Source organism: Sorex araneus, chromosome X (assembly GCF_027595985.1).
Source record: "Sorex araneus isolate mSorAra2 chromosome X, mSorAra2.pri, whole genome shotgun sequence".
NCBI lineage: Eukaryota > Metazoa > Chordata > Mammalia > Eulipotyphla > Soricidae > Sorex > Sorex araneus.
The window spans coordinates 269,828,369-269,852,912 of record NC_073313.1 but is presented as its reverse complement, the minus strand read 5'-3'; the positions used below and the strand labels follow the sequence as shown (position 1 = coordinate 269,852,912).

At 48.2% G+C, this 24,544-nt stretch overlaps 1 protein-coding gene across 1 annotated transcript in view; it reads left to right on the top strand.

The window, feature by feature from the left end:
* The window catches only part of NARS2 (asparaginyl-tRNA synthetase 2, mitochondrial), a 130,389-nt gene that overhangs the window by 5,545 nt on the left and 100,300 nt on the right, over positions 1-24,544 (top strand). The window contains exons 4-5 of the mRNA XM_055123066.1: positions 4,398-4,538; positions 12,426-12,506. Coding sequence (XP_054979041.1) covers positions 4,398-4,538; positions 12,426-12,506 — 222 coding nt within the window. The remainder of the gene's footprint in view (positions 1-4,397; positions 4,539-12,425; positions 12,507-24,544) is intronic.

Genomic DNA, 24,544 nt, shown 5'->3' with positions numbered 1-24,544 from the left:
CTCTGCCTGGCGGAAATGAGCCACGGAACCACTGTGGCTGGTTCATATGAAAGCAGTTGAAATTACATTTCAAAACTCCAGTCTTCAACCAGGCAATTCCTGGGAGGTCCGGCGTGGGGGAAGCCCTGAGCTTTCTCGGGCCCAGAATGTGGCTGGGGTGGGCTCCCCTCACGGCCAGGCTCAAGTGCAGCCTCCCAGCCAGGGCCCTGGAAGTCATGCCCAGACGCCATGGGATTGCTTTTGTAGAGAAGAAAAGTCCAGTCTAGTGGCCCTGGCTGCTTCTCAAGTCCTTCACGGAAGACCAGTGTGCAGTAGTGGAGAGCGCCTGTACTAGACATGTCCATTTGTCACAGAAATTCTGGAGGGGCCGGAGCGATAGTACAGAGGGTCGGGCACTTGCCTTGCATGTGGCCAACCTGGGTTCGTCCCAGCACCACACATGGTCCCGCAGGCCACCAGGAGTGACTCCTGAGTGCAGAGTCACGAGTAAACCCTGAGCACAACCAGCTGTGGACACCCCACCCCCCCAAAAAAAAATCTCTTGGGTAGTGTGGATTGAGAGCACCGTCAAGATATGAAATTGTAGCACTGCACTGTAGCACTGTCATCCCGTTGTTTATTGATTTGCTCAAGCGGGCACCAGTAATGTCTCCATTGTGAGACTTGTTACTGTTTTTGGCATATTGAATATGCCACGGGGAGCTTGCCAGGCTCTGCTGTAGCTTGCTGGGATCTTCAAGAGGGATGAAGGAATCGAACCCGGGTCAGCCACATGCAAGGCAAACACCCTCCCCACTGTGCTATCGCTCCAGCCCAAGAAATTGTATAGTAGATTCATCTACAGCTGTTTCTGCATAGCTCTTTGGATAGCAGATTTTTACTCATGTCCTGATGCAGTTCAAGAGCAGAAATTCAGAGGTCACCAGTCTGGTGGTGCCTTAACTGAGGTGGGAGGCCACACAGGCGAAGTGACTCCTCTGTGGCAGTGCGGGTTGGTGTTGCAGTGGAGACTGGCATTCGGGCTGGGGGAGCCCGGTGTTTCTCCTGTGCTTGTTTAGACACTGAACCCAGAAGGATGACAGGGAAATCGCAGCCTTCATGTTTCAGTAATCTTGGATAGAAGGGATGAACTGTAAGGAATAAAGAGAACAGGACAATTGAAATGATGTCATTTGGAATAATTTTCTCAGAAATGCTAGTTGACATAAAATAAGGACTCAGGCTAAAGGCCTTCAGGAAAATAGAAAATAATTTGACTTAGGCCTGGAGATAGTGACCATTTTGATCTGACTCTTTCTTAGGGATATATGATCATCAAAAGTGTGCCATATTAGGACAGAGAGAGAGTCCCGGGGTTAAGGCACTTGCCTTGCATATAGACCTCCCAGGTACTATCCCTGGCCATGCCCGGGTCCACTGAGCACTGAGTATCCCCTGAATGCAGAGCTAAGAGTACCCGCCGAACATGGCCAGGTGTGACCCAAACACTTCCCCTCCCCTAAATTTTACCACATTGGGCCAGGGAGATAGCTCTAAGGCGCCCCTGCCCCCGCACTGCTGGAGGTGGCCCCCAAGCACCCCTAGGGAGTCCCCCCCCCATTACCCCAAAAGATTTACCACAGAATTTTTTTTTTTCAAAGAGGGGGTTTGGGGCCACACCCAACAGTGCTCCGGCTACTCCTGGCTCTGTGCTGAGGAGTGACCAGGGGTGGTGCTCAGAGACCAGGCCAGCCCCAAGCAGGGCAGGTACCCCACCCCCGGTACTTGCTCTCTGGGTGGTTGTTGGTGTTGTCTTCATCCTCTCTTTCCCTTTATTTCAATGTCGTTTTTAAAAGTCCTCAGACAGGGGCCGGAGCGATAGCACAGAGGGTAGGGCGTTTGCCTTGCACGCGGCCGACCCGGGTTCGATCCCCGGCATCCCATATGGTCCCCCAAGCACCGCCAGGAGTAGTTCCTGAGTGCAAAGCCAGGAGTAACCCCTGAGCATCGCTGGGTGTGACCCAAAAAGCAAAAAAAAAAAAAAAAAAATTAAAAGTCCTCAGACATTCCCCAAAAGCCCCCAGATTCCTGTTAATTTCCTTCCACTGTCTCTTTACTAGGTATGATGCTTATATGTATATGAAATAAGTTTGTATGTTGCATGAGAATTATAAGGAATAGATAAAAGCAAGCAAACTATCAAGGTAGCGTTTCTATTTTTTTTTTTTTTGTTCTTGAAACGTTGGCTTTGGCCCAAAAGCTTGTTTCTGCCTTTTTGTAGCATGAGTGTGGGGAGGTGGGAACTATTTCTAGGTAGAGTCGTAGTTTTCCTTGAACGTCCTGTGACTCAGCCCTGCACTGCGGGGTGAATGAGAGCTGTCGAGGTGCCCTCCTGCCTGCAGACGGCGGGTTGCAAACAGTGCCGAGCAGAGCCATTTGCTCGTGAATGATCATCACCTCCCAAGACATCCGGTGTCTTAAACATTGGAAGAGCAGCTGTGTGTGTGTGACTGCAGAAAACATCTCTGATACACGCAGCGCTCTGAACCCCTGTGGCCAAAGAGGCCTAATCGTAGCCTAATATCTTGTGTGTAAGTGGTGTTGGAGAGCTAATCGGAGCTTGATTAATAGCGGTGATACCAAGTCATGAGTCTGCCCAGGGTTCGCAGCGTCTAAGTAATAGTGGATTCAGCCACTCGTCCCTGTGGTGAAAGCTCCATCTTGGTAGCCTGTTGGATTAATGACTGCGTACCATTACGTGTGGAAATGAAGGGGGGCCTCCAAGTGCAGCTGTGAAGGCCCCGAACATCCCTGGTTCTCGCCATGTGCCTCAGACATCCCTCAGTGACCTGCCATCCCAGGCCCCCGGGGTCTGGCAGCCCCACGACCCTGGACCTTTGCTCTGAACTCGCAGCTGCAGCTCTGGCCGAGTAGTGCTTGAGCACGCCTTCCGCCCCAGAGTCCCCCAGTAATGAAAAATGTAGAAAACTTTGGTCATATATAGGAAAAGGCCCATAAAAGAATGTAACAGTTGCCAAAAGAGTTGATTACGAATTCAGAAACAGCAGTACTACACAGGACTACGTGCACGTGCAATGCCGACTCATTCATTAGAGAAAGAAATGTTAAAACAGAACTGAAAATACATTTGGGGGAAAAAAATGAGAAGAGGAAAGTAGCTTAATATTTTTTTGAGCATGGTTTTTATCAAAAAAATTTATTTTAGTGTAAACAAAAGCCACAAATATTGATACAGTTCTAGAGTTGATATTGATTAGGTAGCAGAGCTTTAATATTAAGATCAATAAGTATAAAAATTAATTTTTTTATGTTATATCTCATCACGGGGTTAAGTCCTTATCTATCACTGTATCACTGTAACCATTGCTCATCGATTTGCTTGAGCGGGCACCAGTAATATCCATTGTGAGACTTGTTTTTACTGTTTTTGACATATCGAATACGACACGGGTAGCTTGCCAGTCTCTGCCGTGCAGGCGAGATACTCTCGGTAGCTTGCCAGGCTGTCCGAGATGGGCGGAGGAATTGAACCCAGGTCGGCCGCGTGCAAGGTGAATGCCCTACCCGCTGCACTATCACTCTAGCCCAGAGAATATTTAATGTACTTTATTATCTAAGAATTTATTAAGCTGTGGGGCCAGAGCAGTAGTATAGTGGGTAGGGCGTTTGCCTTGCACGCGGCCGACCCGAGTTCAATCCCCGGCATACCATAGGGTCCCGCAAGCACCGCCAGGAGTAATTCCTAAGTGCAGAGCCAGGAGTAACCCCTGAGTATCTCTGGGTGTGACCCAAAAAAGCAAAACAAAATGTATGAAGCTGTTCGTTGCTGGTTGAGCCTTCTGTGTTACTGGTTTTGTTTGTTGAGTTTAGTTGGCTCCTGTGCTACTACCCCGTCTGATTTGGTGTGCTCCCACTAGAGTTTCAGTATTGAAGAATCAGGAGGAGTCGAGTGGCCCAGAGACTTCAGGATCTGTGGTCTGGGCCGATGAGTGGACATGGGGGTGACTGTGGGAGGTGGAGGTGGCTGCCGGGGCTCCCAGAAATACGAGGCTGTGGGGAGGCTGCCCCCTCCCCCCCCCACACACACAACTCTGAGAAGACACCAGAGTTTTCAGCCTGGGCATTGGATACCTGAGATTATTTGCAGTCTGGCATCTCTGCAGAGAATATTAGAGAGCCCTTGGCGTGACTTCAGTGGTGGGGTGTGGGTGCGGCTGCCCTGGCCCAGGACAATGTGTCAGTGAATTTTAGCTGCTTGGCTCACATCTCCTCAATTGGTGGAGCAGGACCAGGGGCTCCTAGTGTTTTTAGCCAATGCTTTGGAACTGATTTTACAGAATTGTCTTTTTTTTTTTTTTTTTAAAGCTTTCAATGTATTTGTTTCTGTTTCCCTGCAGACTTTCCCCTTTAAGTATAAAGAGAGATACCCTCTGGAGTATCTTCGACAGTTCCCGCACTTGAGGTGTCGGACCAATGCCCTGGGGGCCATACTGAGGGTCCGCAGTGAAGCCACAGCCGCCATTCACTCTTTTTTCAAGGTAAGGAGATTTTCTTCTAGGTGTGCTTTCTCCTGACGAAGTCGGAGAACTGGAATGCCGAACTATTTTCTGGAAAGTTCTGTTTGTTACGGACACCTTGTACTTCTGTGGGACTTTCCTCTTTGGCTGACTCTCAGATTTTTGTCCTCGGGGAAGCAATTGAGCAGTCACAGATGCTGTGCTTCAGCACGGTTTTCTTCTGCTTCTCAAGTTGGGAAGTGTTTTAAAACCTTCAGAGGTAGTAAGTAGGCATCTTGTTCCGTCTGTAGTCTATTTTCAGCCCGTATCTCCCATCCCTAGCGGGCCCGCCTAGCACCCTTTGCTTGGTGATCCCTTCTCTATCAGAGCTGCTTCTTCACCTGGCATGTGAGGTCAGCTTCCAAGCTGTGGAGTACTCCTCTTGGTACTTATCTCTACTATTCTTGGGTGTTAGTCTCCCATTCTGTTACTCTATATTCCACAAATGAGTGCAATCTTTCTGTGTCTGTCCTCTCTTCCTGACTCATTTCATTTAACATGATACTTTCCATGTTGATCCACCTATATGCAAATTTCATGTAGCAAACCATAACACCCAAAAAGAGAGAGTGAGCAAATGGGAATGCCCTGCCACAGAGACAGGGTGGGGGTGAAGGGGACAGGCTGGGGGTGGTGGGAGGGATGTTGGGACCATTGGTGGTGGAAAATGGGCACTGGTGGAAGGATGGGTACTCGATCATTGTATGACTGAAACATAAGCATGAAAACCCGTAAGTCTGTAACTTTGTCTCACGGTGATTCACTTAAAAAAAAAAAGTAAAAAAAAATAAATAAAACAAATTACGTAAAAAAAATAAAGTTCCTTCAATCTGTATTTATCGTTATCAAATTTCTGAGCCATTAGTAAATATTTCTTGTTATTCCCAGTTTTTGAGACTCAGTTCCCCATGGATTAGTAGGCTGCTTGTGGGCATGGGCGTGAGCCAACGTGTTAGGATTAAAAGGAAATTTAGGTAAAGACCTGAGAGTTCATTCAGGGTGATTTTACAAGATTTTTAAAGATTTTTAAAATTCTTTCTCTGATCGTGTCTTGAATAGTTTCTATCATTGTGTCTTCAAACTTACAACACCTGATTTATTGGGCACTTTTTGGTCTCCTATATTACAAGTCTCATATCTAGAGATTTTGTCTTTTGAAAAAATTTTCCATGCTTCAACTTTTGAATATATATATATATTTTTTTCTTACATATAGTTTTACTTTCTTTTCCCCCTTTATTTCAACACTGTGGTTTACAAAGTTTCTCATGATGCATTGAATTTACCACGGCGGTGGAATGTGGGTGTGGCTTCGGGGACTTACAGAAGAGCGGGGAGGTGGGGGAACCACCTCCATGTCAGCCCACCTCTACTCCGAGTAGACCCAGAATCCTCAGGGAAAAAACCCTGGTGTACCTTAAGTCTTCAGCAGTTTGATATCTCGGGGGGGCTCAGTCGTGAGTCACAGGCACTGGCGGCTGTTGGGGTGTGAGTGGCTGCTGGATGGAGGCTTGGCCTGACCCCGTCCCCAGGTCGCCCTGCAGGTCTCAGCCGGGGCCCATTATATCTTAAGAAATTTCTGTGGCAATTTGAGCTCTTCGAGACTCATTCATGAGTCCCAGAAGCGGGACCGCAGATGAGCCCACGTGGCGGTGGCCGTGGAGAGCAGCCCCGCTGGCTCCTGTCTGGCGGCCCTGCTGGGCGGGCAGGGCTGTAGAGTGCAGGGATGCTCACACGCTCCAGGGACTCCAGAGTCTTAGCCGGGCCATGAACTTGAACGGACAAGGGCATGAGAGGTGGGTGTAGCTGCAGGAGCTTCTGGGGTGGCGGTGGAAAGACCCCAGAGTTCTCAGCCTGGCGACCAGGGTGCCTGAAGTTTTTTTGCATTTTGGCATCTCTGCAGGGCTCAGTCATGAGTCCGTGGGGGTGAGAGGCTGCTGAGGCTTCCGCAGCCCCCCCCCCCCCCAGCATCCCAGAGTTTCAGCCAGGAGACCAGTGTACCCATGAAGTTTTGCAGCTAGTTGTCTTCCAAGTTTTTAATCATGAGTCTGTAAAGCTGCGCCGATAAATGAACTTACCTGGCAGTGGTGTGGAATGTGGGTCGACCCAGAGGTACAGCAGGGGCCGGGGCGCGGTGAACATACCTGTATTAGAACTGTTTTTATTTCCTTGCAGTTTGAACATGCTTTTCCACGGAGGCAGCTCTGACTGATTAGTCTCCTCGTTGCTGGTCTTTAATACCACTGCCTACCTGGACTCAGACATTATTGTACTTATTCAGACATACTGTGGGTACTGCATATTCAGAGCATTTCATTTTTTATTTTTTGGCAGTTTTCTTTTACAAAAAAACTTTTTTATGAATCACTGTGAGATAGACTCTTACAAAGCTGTTTATGATTAGATTTCAGTCATACGGTATTCCAGCACCCAGCCCTCCACCAGCGTACATTTCCCAGCACCAGTGTCCCCAGGTTCCCTCCCATCACCCCCCACTCCTCACCCCCACCCCCTGCCTGCCTTTGTGGCAGGTGCTTCTCTCTCTCTCTCTCTCTCTCTCTCTCTCCCCCCCCCCGGCATTTGTGGTTTGCAATATTGATACTGAAAGGTTATCAAGAATATCGCTTTACCTACCTTTAACCCTCAGATCCTGTCCAGTGTAATCATTCCCAACTGTTATTGTCATACCGGGCTCTCCTCTATCTTACCTACCCTCAGCCCCACATACACTGTGCACTGTGGTTAGTTCCATCCATTGACCAGTCCTCCTGACCCCTGTTTTCCCAGGCATGCAGAGGGTTTTAAAGTGGGTTCTTGTGTGCTATTCAGTTACTTGAAAACTGGTTGATCCTTTCGAGTCTCACTTTTATGATGTGTTGATGTGTGGAGCAGTTCTCATTGGGATTAACAGGATCCCGCAGTCGAGGGGGAGATTTCCTGACTGCTCCTGCCAGGACACAAATGCCTTTCCAGGTTTCTCTGTGGGAGCTGTTCGCAGCCACCTTTGAGCACTATTCTCCTCAGTCTTCTGTGCAAACTCCAGGTCACCCCTGCATCTGCCCACAGCTTGCCCTTGGGCCTCTGTCCTGCCGGTTCTCGCCCCTCTGGCCTCTGGGACTCATCTCTGTCTCCTCATCTCAGGGACTTTGTAGGGCTCCGTGTGATGGTTGACCTCTTCTGTTCGCCGTCTCTCAGCTCACTGGCCTTCGCTGTCCCCTCACCAGCTTCCTGCCACCTTTTGATGCAGCTTGCTGTGTTTTTGGGTTTGGGAAGGGCTATTTTGTGGGGGAGGGTGTATCTGATCCCCTTTTTCTCCAATGTGGGCAGAGGTGTGTTTCCTATAGAATAGACGTTGATTTTTTTTTATTTTTAATTTTTCATTGAAGAACTGTGATTTACAAAGTTAACACCAACCCCACCACCAGTGTCAGTTGCCCCCGGCCCCCACCCCACCCCCGCCTGTCACCTTGACGGCAGGTTGCACAGCCCCAGTGGTTGCAGCTTCGAGAGCATGTTTCAGGCTGTGTAAGATGCAGTCCGCTCACCTGTGCCACCAGGCTCACGGGAGCCTGATGCTGCTTCTCCCATCGCTTCCTGCTGTCCTCTTCCCCCTTGATCCCTTCCTCTCCAAACACTGGGCAGACATTGATTTTAAAGAGTTATCAGTGTGGATCAAGTGAATTGATCTAAAGCTTAACAACACATTTTGTCTCAGCTTTGCTTTCCAGTCACTTCCCAGGAGAGTGGAGTTGAAGGGAAGGGAACCCACTTCCATGTGCATGGGGGGTTGAGGGACAGAGGCCGGGAGTGGCCTCACAGGCGAAGCACAGTGTTATTCCCTGTGATTTGGTCTCTTCCAGTGCCGCTTCTCCGGAACTCATTGATTTCTGGAGATTGTATTATAGCGTTCCCGTCCTGGGATTGCGTCCAGAGTCATGCAGTTCACTCCGCTTTGGCTCCCCGAGAGCATCCTGCTCTTTAAAAAGCTGCTGGGAGTTCATTTCTGGTGAAGCGGCAAGAGAACACCATGATCTTAATACTTGCACTTTTGAATAAACAGAGGAAAATAAAGCATTGTACAGTGAGTGTCATTCCATTATAGTTTGAAAGATGCATCTGTTATATGTGATCTAATAAACTTTTGTTCAATTTCCTTAGGGCTTTTCAGTAAAGTGTGAACCACACAAACAGGACATTTTGTTCAGATCCCAAAGAAAACCTTTTGGGGGCCAGAGTAAAAATACAGTGGGAGAGGTGCCTGCCGGGCGCATGGCCGATACGGGCTCCATCCCCGGCACACCGGGTGGTCCAGTCCCCATAGTCTACCCGGAGAGACCCTGAGTGCAGAGTCAGGAGTGAGCCCAGAGCACTGCCGGGTGTAACCCAAAAAACAAAGCCAAAAAACCAAACAACCCCCTTTTGCTTTTATGGCTTTAATAACTTAAGATTAGTGGACCTGCTTAACTCAGAAAGTTGTGTAAATTTCTGGCCAGTAGGTGGTGGTATTGACTAGTGCTCTACCTGCTTCTGCCTGCAGGGAGCTTTCACGAGTCCGTGGACAAAGGGAAACTAGAGGGCATCAGAAAAGTTCAGGGGGAAGGTTGAGCCTGCGTGCAGCCGGCTCACTTTTAAGGGACCTAAATTGACAGGAGAAGTACTAAATACTATATAGTGTAACTACGATTCAGTCAGTTCTGTAGAACTCGCAGTAACTTCTTTTGAACACTTCACACAGTGAATAGCTTTGTAGAAGGAAGTAATCAGGACTATATTTTTCAAGGCTTTACAGTTAAAAAGTGAATTTACAGCACTCAAAAGTCCTTACTTTTATCACACAGAATTTTTTCCCCATCACATAAAAAGCTTTCAAATATTGTTTTATCTTGGGGCTGCGAGATAATTAATGCAGGGTTAGGGCACTTACTTTTGTGTGCAGCTGACCCGCGTCCATTCTCAGAACCACATCTGGCTGCCTGAGCCCAGCCGAGAGTAAGCCCTGAGGCCCACCCACATTTTAAAAATTATTTGAAAGTTCATTTTGCCTGGCTTTTCATTTCAGAATCTTATGGTTTGTGGTAGCGTTCATTTATTTCTGGGTTTTAAGCCACCAGAAATAGAAACTTTAAGCAACTTCTTTGAGTTGGGATCTAGAGTCCCTTTGGTGTGCGAATCAGACATGCTTGGCGTGATGACGTGGCTAGCCGATAAAATAGACACATCTGTTCTGCACGAAATCTTGGCTCTCAATGAATTAGTTATTTTCGCCTTGTTTCTGCTGACTTTGAGGGAGAGTCGTCCTCTCAGCACTTTGCCCTTGGTTAAGGGATGAATAATTTAGAGGCACTCATTTCTCAGACCCTGAGTGTGCCTTCCTACGGCACCAGCTTGTCCTGTTTCCGGTGGAAGCATGCCCAGAGCGAGTCTGTGACACTTCCCTGGCCTCCTAAACCGGGCTTTTCCGGCTCCTTCCCGATGAGCCACGGGTCTTTCTTTGAGGCCAGACTCTGCTGCCTTCAAAGCTTGTGGCCCCGTGGCGTGTCCTGTGTCCCAGCCTTGACACAGGTCACTGTGCCTGGTGAGTTCCTGTTTCCACTCTGGATTTCGGGGGCTCCCTTTTCAGTCCACCTGAGGTGTGAATGTTGCGCCTGGGCTCACAGCTTCTGTCACAGTTTTGTGGGGGGGGGTATTATTATTTTTTAATTCTTTGAATTTTGGGACCTACACCCAAAATTAAGTGATGCTCAGGGGTGACTCCTGATTCCGAACCCAGGGATCACTCCTGATGGTGCTCGGGGTACCAAGTGGGATGCCAGGGATGCAAGGCAAGAGTCCTCCCCACTGTTCTGTTGCTCCGGCCCTCTGTCACATTTCTTCTGTGTTGGTTCTGTTGATGATGGCAGTTTATGTTTTGTGTGAGAGCAGAATGTTGCCCCAGAGTCAAAGTGATGTGTATAGTCCTGGACGTGTGTGTGTGTGTGTGTGTGTGTGTGTGTGTGTGTGTGTGTGTGTGTGTGTGTGTTTGGTCCTTTGTTCGTTTGTTCTTATACTCAAGGCCTTGCGAGGTATCTGGTTCTAGGGCATACATCATTGTGGTATTTAGAGGTGGGGAGTGGGATCTGTAAATTAGGTACAAATGCGCGTATCTCCCGTCTGGTCTGTTCCTGACTCACTGGGACCCTTTGTTGTTGGGAGAGTATCTGGGCCTGGACCTGGTCATCGGGCTGCTGCCGCGTGGCTGCCCGCACTTACTCACCTCTCCCGGCTTTCTCCTTGGCTGGACCCTGTTCTTGCCTCCCAAGTTCTGACTCTGTACCCTGTCTCTGGCCTCTGCCCATGATCTTGTGGCCTTTGTACCACCATAAGTCCCGCTGGCCTCAGCCTTGGAAAGCTGGCATCCTCGTGAGCCCACTGTTCCTACCTCTCACCAGTTCGGGATTTAAAAAACTAAGGGCCAGTCTGTTTTTTGTCATGCGATTTGCAGCGTTGTTGCTCGTGGCCCTTGACCAGCTCTAACTTGGGTGTTTCGCCCCTGAGTTTCCTCCTCCCTCCCCCAGCCGCGTTTCCTTTGGATTTGTCACTTCCTCTCTTTGTTGACTGCGCCCCGCTCATGCGCGGAGCCGCCTGCGTTCATGGGGAATAAATGATTCATGTCATAATTCCTGGCTGCAAGGAGATAAAAATTTTATGCCGTGGTGTTATTGGTTGTGCCTCACCCGTGCTTTAGAGTGGGCTGGAGTAGCACCTTGAGCTGCCCCAACTCGGTACAGATTCTAAAGACTTTCTGCGGCTCCTACTTCCTAGCTTGAATATTTAATGAGTCTGCAGCTGAAGGCCCAGTGGCTGAATGGCTACTTTGTATCACCACCGGGGTATTTGAGTCTGGCTTTCAGGAAGGAAGGGGCAAGTTCAGGGGTCCGCAGAGGCATTGCCCCAGGGTGCAGCAGAGTTGGGCCAAGCTCAGGGGGTCTTGGTTTCCAGACCCAGTGCTTTACGATGACCACACACGGCTGGGTCTTTGCAGTGCCATCGACACTGAGCAGGACCTGTGGCCTCTGGCCCTGGGCAGGGGGAAGGAAGCAGAGTAGGAAGAAGCTGCTGTTTGCTCCTGGCCGCTCTCCCAGCATCTGGGTCAGGATAGGAGAAGCCTCAGCGGCCAGGGCTGGTGCTCCGAGGCCTGGATGGGTTTGCCACTCAGATTCCGGCGGAGGCCCGGCACCCCCGTGCCCCACTTCCAGAACCGAGCTCTGAAACACCGGCTTTGCGCCTGGGCTCTGCATCTGGGCCCCGTTTGGAATCTGTAATCCATCCTTTTACCCCTTCTTGGCAATTTGCGACCCTTGAGGTCTTTTTCCAAAGGGACTAAAGGAGTCGTTTGTATTCCCTCAACAAGAGAACTCTTACACCCAGAGAGACAGAGAGGAGAGAGAGGTGGGGGAGAGGGGAGAGGGGCCAAGCGAAAGAAGAGGGGAGAGGAGGGACAGGCAGGAAGAGAGCGAAAGCAGGACACCTGTGTGTTGGGCCTGGCCCCGGCCACTCGGTGCCTCGGGGCAAGTCATTTCATCTCTCTTGGTCCTGAGTACCACACCCCAAAATGAAAGAAGGAGCACCCTGAAGCGGAGAGCTGGTGGGTGTAGGAACCCACCTTTGGAAGAGGTGAAATTAGGTTCCCACACATATGTGGTCTTGTAAATAATTTTTTTAAAAATAACTAATTCTTTGTGCTTCTGTACATAGAAAAGCCCTCGACTCATACTGAATTTGTCTTTTTGGGTGGACTTAGGGAAGAAATTTCTATTGTGCAAGCAGGGGGTCTGCCTTCGGGCTTGTTTTCACTGACCGGCTGACTGAAGCACTGCTGTCTCTTCCCAGGAAAGCGGCTTCGTGCATATCCACACTCCCATCATCACGTCCAACGACTGCGAGGGCGCCGGGGAGCTCTTCCAGGTTGAAGTAAGTAGTTCCATTTATCTGGGCAGTGGGGGGCCAGCACTGGGCAGGGGTGGGGGGTTACATTGCTCTTCCCTATTCATCCGAGGCTTGGTTTTCAGTCTAAGAACAGTTGTGTGGATCGACCGAGATCAGAAGCTGAAATTTAGTCAGTAGTGAGCTCTGAAAAAATATATATCTCTATGAAGGGAATCCAAGCATCTAATACTCTGTCCTGTAACGGGAAGGTTTGCGTGGTTTCTGGGCTTTCAACTTTCGCTCCTTTTGCTCAGCTTACCAGACTGGGAATTAATGTCGAGAACAACTTAGAGATCAGTTAAAGGCCTTTTGGACAAATTCAGCCTCCAGTTAACACTCTGGATATAAATCATATTTTCAAAGAGATAGTAAAATAGAAAAATCTGCATATGAATATTTCTTTAGGTCTTGCAAAAACTCTTTTCTTTTCCCGTGAGAAATAATTTAAGATTTTATACCTCAGGAAAGCTCCTAGTTTAATTATTTGTTCAACAGTCAGTTTTTGAGCTGCTAGTTAGCAGTCTGCCCTGGTCTCAGGTAATGTAATAGTTAACCATTCTCACCGTCTGCAGCAGATGAAAGCCTTTCGTGCCCACGTTATCAGTCTGTTTGAAGTAATTAGCCAGCTGTATGGTAATATATCGATGAATGGTGCTTTTTAGATTTCATTTAGTTACTGATAATCCTTATCTCAAAGAAGTCCCAGTACTAGATTCATTTCTGACTGCTTTCTCTCCTTCAGTATTTTCTGACTTTTAATAAGGATACTTCTTTACATTACTGAAAAGTGTTCACTGGCAGAGTTGTCCTGATTTGTTCAAGTCATCCAAATTAATAATGATATACTGTTTTTCTTCATAATAAATGTTCTTTTGAACATCTGAAGTAGTATATCTGAATATCTGATTTCAAAGAAAGCAGCATATGATAAAATAATGCCAAATTATAGAAGACATTCTCTCCTAGGCATTTCTCTTTGAGCTATAATATTCTTCTGGCTATTGAAGTGGTAAATAATTACCTACCTTTGATACATTTTGTAATGACAATCTAAGCCACTGAGTATTAAAAATGAGTGACAGGGAAGGAAAGGTGTCACTTAAAGGGGTTTTTATAAAGAAGAAGATCATCATTAGAGACTCAAGTAAAAGAATCTGCAACAAGCTAAAACAATAGTCCATTTGGGCTCTCTGCTTTGCCACCAGGGAAATCCCATAAGCTAGTCCTAATGATTACAGCTAATGTATTTGGACCTCAAGGCAGCATAAGGCAGGTGAGCTAATATGTATAAGGGCATCAGGAGAGAAAAATGGGTGCTAAACAAGGACTCTATGTTTGGAGCCCAGGGAGAGGACTAGCCTGTCCCTTCCAAGTGTCAGAGAGACACTGCCAGGTTTACTGCCCCGGGCTCCTGCCATCCAAACCATGCGTTGCTGCCATGCCTGTGTGGCCCCTCTTCACTGCTTCCAGAGCCAGACTTTCTGAGATGCGTCTTCTCCCCTGCCTGTGCTCTCCTTCTCACTGCTCCTTCCGGCTTGTACCTGTGCGGACGGCCTGGTTCAGAGCACTGGTTTCCCTGATCACCTGTAGACACAAGAGTTGGAACCTTAGCAGCCTGCTTTTAGAACAACGGGAAGCTTCGTGTTTAAGTTCTTCTCTTCCTAATGCTCTTTTCGATTCCATTTTATTTTTTGGTTTTGGGAGCCATACCCGGCAGTGCTCAGGCCTTATTCCTGGCTCTGCACTCAGGGATCACTCCTGTCGGTGCATGGGGGGACCTTATGGGATGCTGGAGGTTGAACCCGGGTTGGCCACATGCTAGGCAAGTGCTTTACCCGCTGTACTATCACTCCGGCCCCTTCCTAATGATCTTTGCATGCTAATAAAAATGAAGTGCCAGTGACTATTTAAAGATAAGGTTAGCTAGTATGCCCTAAGGTTTGAGGGAAGAAATCAGAGGTCAACTTGCAACACATAGTGAGTACAGGCTTCTTCAGGTGTGTTCTTGAGAAGGGACACGTCCGCCATTATCGTAGCTTTCTTCTGCATCATTTTCCTTTCCTGCTTGAAGACTTTGGATTTCTAAGGTTTGGGGTCGGCTGAATACGTGTTTAGGAGGTTGCATTCAAAGCACTTGTTTGTTGGGGCTGGAGAGATAGCACAGCGGGTAGGGCATTTGCCTTGCACGAAGCCAACCCGGGTTCGAATCCCAGCATCCCATATGGTCCCCTGAGCATTGCCAGGGGTAATTCCTGAGTGCATGAGCCAGGAATGACCCCTGTGCATTGCCAGGTGTGACCCCCCAAAAAAAATAAAAGCAAAGCACTTGTTAGTTGTTCCACAGACATTCGGGTCCATCTGTATTCAGGACGCTTTGCTAAACTTCAGGAGGGTATAAACACATAGTGGAGCTTCTGGACTGTAGGTCTGGCTGAGTTGCCCGAGTTTGGGGTGGGAACACGCTTTTCCTTGACTCTTCATGCCGTGGACCTCACAGTATTCCTTGATTGTAAACTTTTCCCGCTCTGTTCCCACAATTACGGTTTTTACGATGCTAGTTTGTGTCTGCAAAGATAAGAGAGAGTAGCAGTGGGAATGAGCAATCAGGGCCCAAACCAGCTGTCAGTGGGGACTAGGGTGTAAGAGCTTCAGTATTGTCGTTTTTTGTTTTTTTTTTTCCTTTCATTTTATTTTCTTTTGATGGTGCCTGGAATTGAGCCCAAGGTCTCACACACAGAGCACGTGCCCTGCGCAGAGCCGCACCCCAGGCCCTGGTGTAACTTACAGTGAACAGACACATCTGACTGCCTCTGTTTGTCACACGGTCCCTAGAGCGCATGGCTGTCCCAGAGTGGTGAGCGCTAACTTGAAGGTGCCTCCTGTTCTGTTTGGGTAGTGCACCCACCGGGGGCCCGTTGCCAGCACCCGACGGTGGGATCAGGGGCCTGGAATCATCAGGCCCACCCCCGCCTCTCAGCAGGCAGAAGGGCTGGAGAGTGAGTTCGTCTGCAGTGTCCAGGTAGCTGATCATTTGTGTCTGTACAATGAAGCTCCAGATAAACTGAAAGGATCAGGTCCAGAAAGCGTCCAGGCTGGTGACCGGGGCTCTGGGGAGAGCTCGAGGCCCAGCCAGCACGAACACCTCCCTCTGAGTGCATCCCTTCTATCTTTTTGTTCCTGAATTCCATTCTTTCTTCCAGCCTCTCTTTCCCCCCATTTTTGGGTCACATCCTGTGATGATCGGGGGGCCATATGCAGTGCCAGTGATCAGATTAGTGCCGACGTGCGCAAGGCCAGCACTGTGCCCACCTGCTTCCAGTCCTTTTGACACAGGACTCTCCCTGGCCTGAGATGACCTTGTTGTTCGATGGATATTTCCCTAGTAGTGGTGACAGTGAACTCTTCTTCATACACCTGCTGACCATATGTATGTCTTCTTTGGGGAAGTGTTCATTCATCTCCTCTGGAGTTATTTGTTTTCTTGTTCCTGAACTTTGTGTGTGCTTTATGTATCTTGGATATTAGCTCTTTATTTGATGTATTGTGTGCAGATGTTTTCCCCCATTCATAGGGTGTCTCTATTTTAGCCCAGATTTTTTTGGTCTTGTAAAACCTTTTTGATTTGATATAATCCCATGTATTTCTTTCTGCTTTTCTTCCCTTTGCCACTGGAGTCAAATCAGTGACTAGGCCCATACCCTCTAGCATTCTTATGTTTTCCTTAAAGATCATTTAGATTCTGGTCAAATCTTGAGGTCCTTTAATCCATTTTTAATTACCTTATGTGTGCATAGTGTGAGGTGAGAGTCCTATTTTTTTTTGCATGTCTTTTCCTGCTTTTTATCTGTGTTTTTGTTGTTCTTATATGAATTCTTTATTCTACATATAAGCCTACCATCTCCCCTTCTCCCCACACCACCCACCCTCCAGTTCTGGCGTTGTAAAAGCTCTAATGGCGCCTGTCGGGCAGAGCCTGGATCTGTGCACAGCCTCCCGGAGACAGCAGTGATTCTGGCCGGCTCTGCCAGCCTCTTCACTAGACCTGCTTTTTCAGTTAATTTCGGGCTTATTGCTGCCTTGCTTTTCCCCCAACAATATTCCGGGTCGTAAATTGCTTCACCAAGTTCAGGGCTTTGGGTTTTCTTTTGTAATTTCTTTTGGTTTTCTTTCCTCACCCTGTGGAACTCCTGGCCCGCTTCTGGCTCTGTGCTCCGGGATCATTCCTACCAGTGCTCAGGAGATCCTGTGTGGTGCCGGGGACCAACTGTGGATTAGCCGTGTGCAGGGCGGGTCCCTGCCCTGTGCTACCCCTCCGCCCAAATTCAGGCTTCTGTAAAGCCTCGTCCCAAGGCCAGTATTGAGGTGTTTTTCTGACCCGACAGAGCCCTTCCTGACTATCTCTTTCCCCATTCTTCTGCAGCAAACAGGCCTACAGTTTAGCCTTTATTTCCTGGCAACCTCTTGCTTTCCCAGTTGCCTTTTACTGTGTACTGTGTTTGTTTTAATGTTTTTGTGGGTTTTTCTTTTTAAGTTTTTTTATTCAGACACTGTTGTTTACAAAGTTGTCCATAATGGAGTCATTTCAGACATACAGCATTCCAGCACCACCCCACCCGGCCCCCCTCCCTCCATCGTGTCCCTGGTTCCTTTCCACCCCCCGCCTGCCCCACTTGGCAGGCATACAGCAAATGTATTTCATACTACTTCCTCTAAGAAAACGTAAAGGAATGGCAAATGAAATTGTCAGAAAATAAATAAATGAAAGTCCATTTGTGATGATTAATTGCTCTATATGCTTAACCTCTTTTAGCCTAGGAGAGAGCAAGCCTGTGCACCAGTACTGAGCGCCCTATCACTGCCACAGGAGGGCAAGTTTCTCCTGTCCTTTAGAGGGGCAAAATTGGCTTCAAGCTATAAATTCCCTAATCTGTTGCCTGTCCATAAAGTTCCTATCGTGCCTTCAAATCTGAATGATAATCCAGTAGGCCGAGTACAGTTGATGAGGTATTCATTTTGTTGAATTTTTGTACCGTATTCTTCCGTGCGCTTCTGACTTACAGAGTCTCCTTCGATAGATCTGTTACACATCTTACAGAATCTTCTTTGTATTTATTTTTTGCTCTTGCTGCTTTCAATATTCTGTCTTTGGACGTTGTCATTTTGATTATAATGTATCTTGAGGTTTCTTAGTTGAGTCTATTTTCACTGGGACCCTTCAGGTCTCTTGGATCTTGGTGCCTGTAATCCTCAACCCTGGGAACTTCTTACAGATGGTTTCTCTAACTGTTGTTTCTTCGTCACATGTGCCTTCCTGTTCTTCAGGGACCCCAGTGATTCTTATATAGTTCATACCGAACTCACCCCATAGTTCTTGGGTGTGCTGTTCATTTCTTTTCAGACCCTTTCCCACCTCTGCTGTTCCTAACGGTTTTCTCCTCACCTTAGCGCTCCTTGATTTCTGCTCAGCTGCTGTTACTCTGCTACTCGGAGCTGCTGTTAAGCTTCTCACCTGCACTTCCATTGAACAGAAGATTTGCAGACCCCCCACACTGTCATTCGAAAGCGAGGGGCCAAAAACTTAGCCACTCACTTTTCTGCTACTTTTTTATCACCATGACCCCCAATTTCTTCACTTGTAAAATGGGAATAACACTGTTTTGGTATACTTTCAGGATGAAGTGAAATAACATGAAAGCTGAAAATCACCAATCAAGGGGCTGGAGCAATAGCACAGTGGGTAGGGCGTTTGCCTTGCATACAGCCGGCCCGGGTTCTATTTCTAGCATCCCGTATGGTCCCCTGAGCACTGCCAGAGGTAGTTTCTGAGTGCAGAGCCAGGAATGACCCCTGTGTGTTGCCCACTGTGACCCAAAAAGCAAATAAATAAATAAATAAATAAATAAATAAATAAATAAATAAATAAATGGAAGTTGCTAATCAAAAATAAGATTAACTTGCAGAGACAGACTGGCAGAAGCGCCAGGAGTTTGCTTTTCCAGCCTGTTGTACATTCTAAACATGTCACAAGAAATGTATTAGGTTTCAAGAATTTTGTTGTTTCAAATTCTTAATATGGCTTAGTTATGCCACCAGTCATTTTTGTCTTTGCGTAATGTTTTCAGCCTTTAATATTCTTAATCCATTTTAACTTTGTGGGTTCTGTGAGGCCTAACCCTTACTTTTCAGAACAACCCTCTACTCCTGTTAGACTCGTCTTCAGCTGCTATGGCTGATTCTCTTTTGTACTTTCAAGGGTTTCTTTCTGTTCTGAGTTCTCATCTCTTTAAGTTAACAAAGTGCAGTAACAAGTCAAACAGGCGTAAGACGGGATTTGCGAATAAACACTGTGACTTACTAAGAATCACAGCATAGAACTTGGGGCTGTGTTCCAAGCGCCCTGAGGTGTGAAGACACAGTTTGATCCCCAGCCCCCCCCCCCAGCTTCCTGAGTGCTCTTCCGCTCTGCTTGTGTGAGCCTCACCACTGCCGACAACTCATGACCCTCTCAACATGTACTTCACGTGTGCAAGCACTGCCGAGCGTGTGACCCTAGGACATGGGCCTTTGCAAGTGTGCAAGCACTGCCAAGTGTGTACCCTGAGTTGATGGACCTCTCCAAGGGTGCAAACACTGTCAAGTGTGTGACCCTTGGGACATCCACCTACACAAGTGTGTAAGTGCCAAGTGTGTGACTGTCGGAACTTGTATCTCACATGTGTGCCAGCACACTGCAGCAAACAAGAGGAGGAAGGGGAAAAACAAAGAATTCAGGTTGAATCAGCGGGACTGTAGGATTGCACACTTGTAAGAAGGCAGATTCTTAGTTCATCAGTTACTAATTGCAAAAACAGTCCGCAAGAATATTGAGGCAGTTAGTTTCATGTTGTAAGCTATAGTTTCTTTGTCTTCAGTGTAAGGAATAGCCCCGACTTTCAGTAAAATTATTTATGTCTCGAAGCTTTGGGCACATAAAAGGATCTTGATAAATTTGACTTGAGATAAAAGGGGAGCTGGTCGATTTTCCCTCTTGCTCCCTGTTAGAATTCTAATCGTGGTTTTATTTTTTCCATTTGAATTATCTTTCCTTCTTTATGGTTCTACTTATTCCTGACACTTTCCTAATTTTCTTTTTCATTTCATAAATTGAATTGATTTTGTTTTACAAAAGGAACATTCTCAAATTAGTAATCACTTTCTACCTCAAGAATCTAAAACAGCACACTTGGCTCCGTTTCTGCAGAAAACATTAAGGAGAAAATTTAAGAGTGGAAATCAATAATATTGAAAACAGAAAAAATAGAGAAAAACTATGAGAACATGAGTTTTTTACATCAGTCAGATCGATAAATTAGCAAGATTGAAAAAGGGAAATTAAATGATACAAGTTATCAGTGTCAGAAATTAAATTGATGGGCTCACTATGACCCCCAATATTAGAATACTTAGAAGGAATCACTATAAACATAAGTTCAAAAACTTGAATGAAATCAACATACTCTTTCGAAAACTGCATAGCAGCTTACCCAAAGGAAAGATCATCTGAAGTGCCCTAAAATGTTTTTTCCAACTGAGAATAAGGTCTGCTTTCTTTATTTGGTTTTGGGGACCACACCTGTCAGGGCTCTGCACTCAGGGATCACTCCTCAGAGAACTATACGGGAACCAAGCCTTGGTTTGCTGCATGCAAGGCAAGTGCCTTATCAGCTGCTCTATCTGTCTGGCCCCAGAAATAAGATCTGTTTTAGAGGAACCAAATAAAAGCATGGGAATGGAAAGATAGAGCATCTGAGACTTTCAGTTATCTAAACAGAGTGAAGATAAGAAAAGCACTGGAAAGCTTGAAGGGGTCCCTGGTACTACTCTCCTCTCCCCCATGTTAGCTTGCCAATTCCAGGAAAGACTATTTTCCCTTTTATAGAAGTCCCTTTAGTATTTCTTGGAGTACTATCTTGGTGCCGAAGGGTTCCCTTCACTGCCGTTTTTCTGAAACTTCTCATTCCTCCTTCGAATCTGAGCGGACGCCTCAGTGGGCCGAGTCCCGCTTGCAGCCGCTGTGCATGTCACTCCATTCTCTCCGGCCTCCAAAGGGGTTTTCTGATTGTTCATTATTTGTTCAGGGTTTGTTTTTTTCATGGTTTTTCTTTTAAGAAAAAATTGGTAATCTTATGGGAGTCCACTTAAATGTGCTTCTTTGCTTTTCACTTGCTGTTTTCGGGATCCTCTCCTGATCTCTGATTTTTTTATTATTATTATTTTTAAATGCATGGTAAAAACCCAGGGTCCCATGCATCCTAGGCACACATCTCACTGCTGACCATATCCTGCCTCTTCCCTTTGATTTGTGCCATTTTCTGGGTTTGTCGTTGTTGCTGTTGTTGTCAGTTTATTTTTTATGGAGGTTTACAGGAGCGCAAGTGTGTGTTTTCAGGATGCAGTGTTGCCATGCAGGGCCTGCTGCCAAAGTCATCCTTCCCTGCTGCAGCATTTCAGACACTTCCAGCCTGCTGCCCACCTCTCTGGTGGCCTCAGTTCTGTGGGCAGAGCCCACAGTTGGCTCCCACTGGACACTGTCGTCTGTTGGGGTCAGTTCCTGTGGGGTTCGTTGAGCTTCCTGGAGGGGGGTATCTGTATCTCTCACTTAATTGTTTTTCTACAAGTACAAATTCTTTTCTGTTTCCTTCTGGAACCCCAATGATGTCTGTGTTGTTATGTTGTGGCATGTCCTTCTTGTGTGATTTGTGTTATCTGCGGGCGGCCCAGGCCTCCTGAGCTCCTGGGTGCTTCTGCATGGCGCTCCCCAGCCTGTGCTTTCACTGGGGAGTTCAGCTCAGGCTCAGCCGTCCTGGAATCACTGCGGCTGCCTCAGCCAGCAGTGCTCAGGAGACCCCGTGCTGCTGGCCGCTGGCCCAGGCCAGTCAGTCACCTTCAAGGAGCCTGCACCAGCTCTCCTGCCCAGTTTTCTTGATTTTTATTGATTTTTATCTATGGTTTTGGTTTTTTTTGGGGGGGGGGGGTGATGCCCAGGGGTTAATCCTGGCTCTGCACTCCGGAATTACTCCTGGCGGAGCTCAGCGGACCATATGGGATGCCAGGGATCAAACCTGGGTCGGCACATGCAGGGCAAATGCCCTCCCTGCTGTGCTATTGCTCGGCCCCATGTTTTCATGATTTTCAGTCCTTCCTCTTTGCAAGTCCTTTTGGCTGCCTTTCACTACTGGACTGTCAAAGTCACTGGCTCCATTTTGGCTCCATTTGGCTGTTACACGCACCTGTTGGCGTGTTTAGCTCAGCCGCTGTGCCTGGCCTCTCTGATTACTGCTCGATCTCTTCAGGCGTCCTCTCCTGCCTCCTCTGCCTTTGTTAAAGTCCTCTTCCCTCCACCCCTCGTGTTCCTAGACGGTGCTGCCCCTGACTGCCGCTTTGGACTGCAGGGCGCGTGCATGGTTCTGCTGTCCCAGAGTTCCCTGCCAGCTGCTGTCTTGAGCCGCTGGTGCAGGCCCTGCAGTCTCCCCTGTGTGTCCTGGGCTCCACTAGGCCCTGGGTGGGAGCAGATTGGACGCAGTTAGCCGTGCCTGGCCCTGACTGGCCTGGGCTCTAACTGCAGGTTCTCTGTGTCTGGCGTCTGGCACCAACTAGATCTCTGAGGTCCAGCTGGCCTGGGCTACAACCAGGCAACAAGAGCTGTCTGCCTGAGCACTGTGGTTCTGGTGTAAGTGGCGCAGGCAGTGGCCAGGCGTGTAGGTCCACAAGCCCTAGTCCACTAGGCCGCTGCATTCACGCTTGCCTGGGCAGTGATGGGCACCCGGAGGAGGATGTGTCTGAGGATGCCAGGGCTTGTCCCAGCTGCTGTTAGAGCACTCGCCTCAGAGCTACAGGGAGAAGGGCCTGGGTGCCCAAGCTGGGAGGGCCCCCCCCAGGCTTTTGGGGTGCTTCCCATCTATTGGGGTGTAACTCCTGGCCGGGCTGGAAGCACCCACTCAGGACAATGTCTCTGGCCAAGCTCTGCCTCCTCAGGCTTCCCGGGCCTGTCATTGGGCGGATGAGTTTCAAGCCACTGGTCAGGCCTTGACCTCTCAAGGCCTGGGGGAGTCAGTCGGCATCTGGGACTCACACCCGGGCTGACAGCACCGTCTTGCCTTCTGCTGTAGGGTTGGGGGGCAGGAGTGCGCACAGCTTCCCCGAATTGTTCCTGGGTCACAGTCCCGCCTTGGAAGTCTCTGCTTGATTAGTAGGCCTCGGTGGGTACGAGGACCTGCTCTGTGTCTGGGCACCCTCCCGTTGTCACTTGCAGAGGAAGCTTTGCTCATTAGGGTTTGCCCAAAAGGAACTGGTGGGGGCGGGAGGGTGGGGTGGATGGGTTTGCAGCTGTAGCTTAAGGGGCAGTTGGGGGCACTTTCTGTTCACTCACTTCAAGATCTCCAGACGGGGAGCATTGTGCCATTGTTTTTCTGAAAGGGAGCATCTCTCCAGATACATTTGGGAGCTCTGGTCTCTCTTCACCAGATTTTGGTGGAGATTTGGCCTGGTTGAGGGAGGAGGTAGATGCCTGTTCTCCCTATCCCCCAGCTCCGCGCGTGCCTCCTTCAGACCTCTTACCCTAGGGTGTTTGGGGCCAGTCACTCTCCGGTATAACCTGCTGCTCTTGCTATGTTTGGGGGCCACACCCACTGGTCCTCAGAACTGCTCCCCGCAGAGCCAGGAATAGCACCCAGGTATTGGCCCCCGGCCTTCCATGCACAAATATGACCTCAGTCTCTTGAGCTCTCTCTGACCCTTAGTTGGTAAGATTTGTTTCAGAAGTAATTTTTTAATTGAATCACCAGGAATTAAAGTGACAGAGATACTCATAATTGAGTTTCAGGTGTACAGTCTTCCAACACCAATCCCTCACCAGTGTCCAGTACCCTTCACTTCTGTCTCCAGGCTCCCTCCTGCCCTCCTAATTGGTCTTCAGGTGAAGAGCTGCACTGGCCGTGCTGTCCGACAGTGGTGGAGCGTTTGGATTCTCAGTGAATCCTTTCATGAGCTGTTTCAGCCTTGCAGAACTCTCAGCCTTAAGATTAGTTCTGCTCTTTTCCGTCCAGCATGTCTGTGTCTATTACAAGGTCCAATTTCTGCCGCAGATTTCACAGCCCTTGTCTTGGGCGCCAGAGAGGAGACTCTCTGTAATGTTTGCTGCTGGCATTGGGCCTTCTTTTCGATCAGAAGATCACGTGCATTTGTTGTGTCAGAGACCAAGAAGAGAGGACATGTCAAAGGTGCAAAATTTTGAAGTCACAGAAGACCTCGCAGTGGCAGGTCGGTGAGTGGCCATCCCCTCACTTTCCTCCCCGAGGTGGTCAGAGCTCCTGCTTCTCTCCAGAGACGTGGTCCCAGCTACTTGCCCACAGACGTACGTCAGGGTCATGCTACTGCTCAGTGTTGTCAAAGTTTGCGACCTTTTCCCAAGTCTCATTTGGTGCATTCCTTTCTCATTCCAAAATCTGATTCAACATGAAAGAAGATGCTCCACAGCTTAAGGGAACCAAATCTGTTTTCCCAGACACTGAGAAGGGACCTGAGCCAAGCTATGGGTCCCCTCACCCCTCCTGTTCCTGCTGCCTCCACTGCTGGCGCCGGTGCGTTAGCCCGCATGGAGGGTCCCTCGGCGCGTGACGCTGTCTGCCTTGCTTCCTGTCTGAGAGTCAAGCTGTTTCTGCCATCCTGTGGTGCCGCTGGAAACCGCCTGCCCTAGCAGCCGCGGAGCTGGATGTGGATTCAGCCTGTAAATATTTGTGAATTCTGCTTTTTTGATGAAAATTACTATGCTAGTACTTACTGTTTGACTTCTGGTTTGCCTCTCAGCAACAGAAATTTGCAAGGTATTTTTAAATGGGAAAAACACTATCCTAGAGTAATAAATGCCTCCTAACTAATGTGGATTTGAAATCCAACCGTATTAAAGGCAAATTTCAGTTATTTTAAGGGTGTATCGTAAATCAGATCATTGGGAATATAAAGCACATGAATCCTGCTTTCCTACT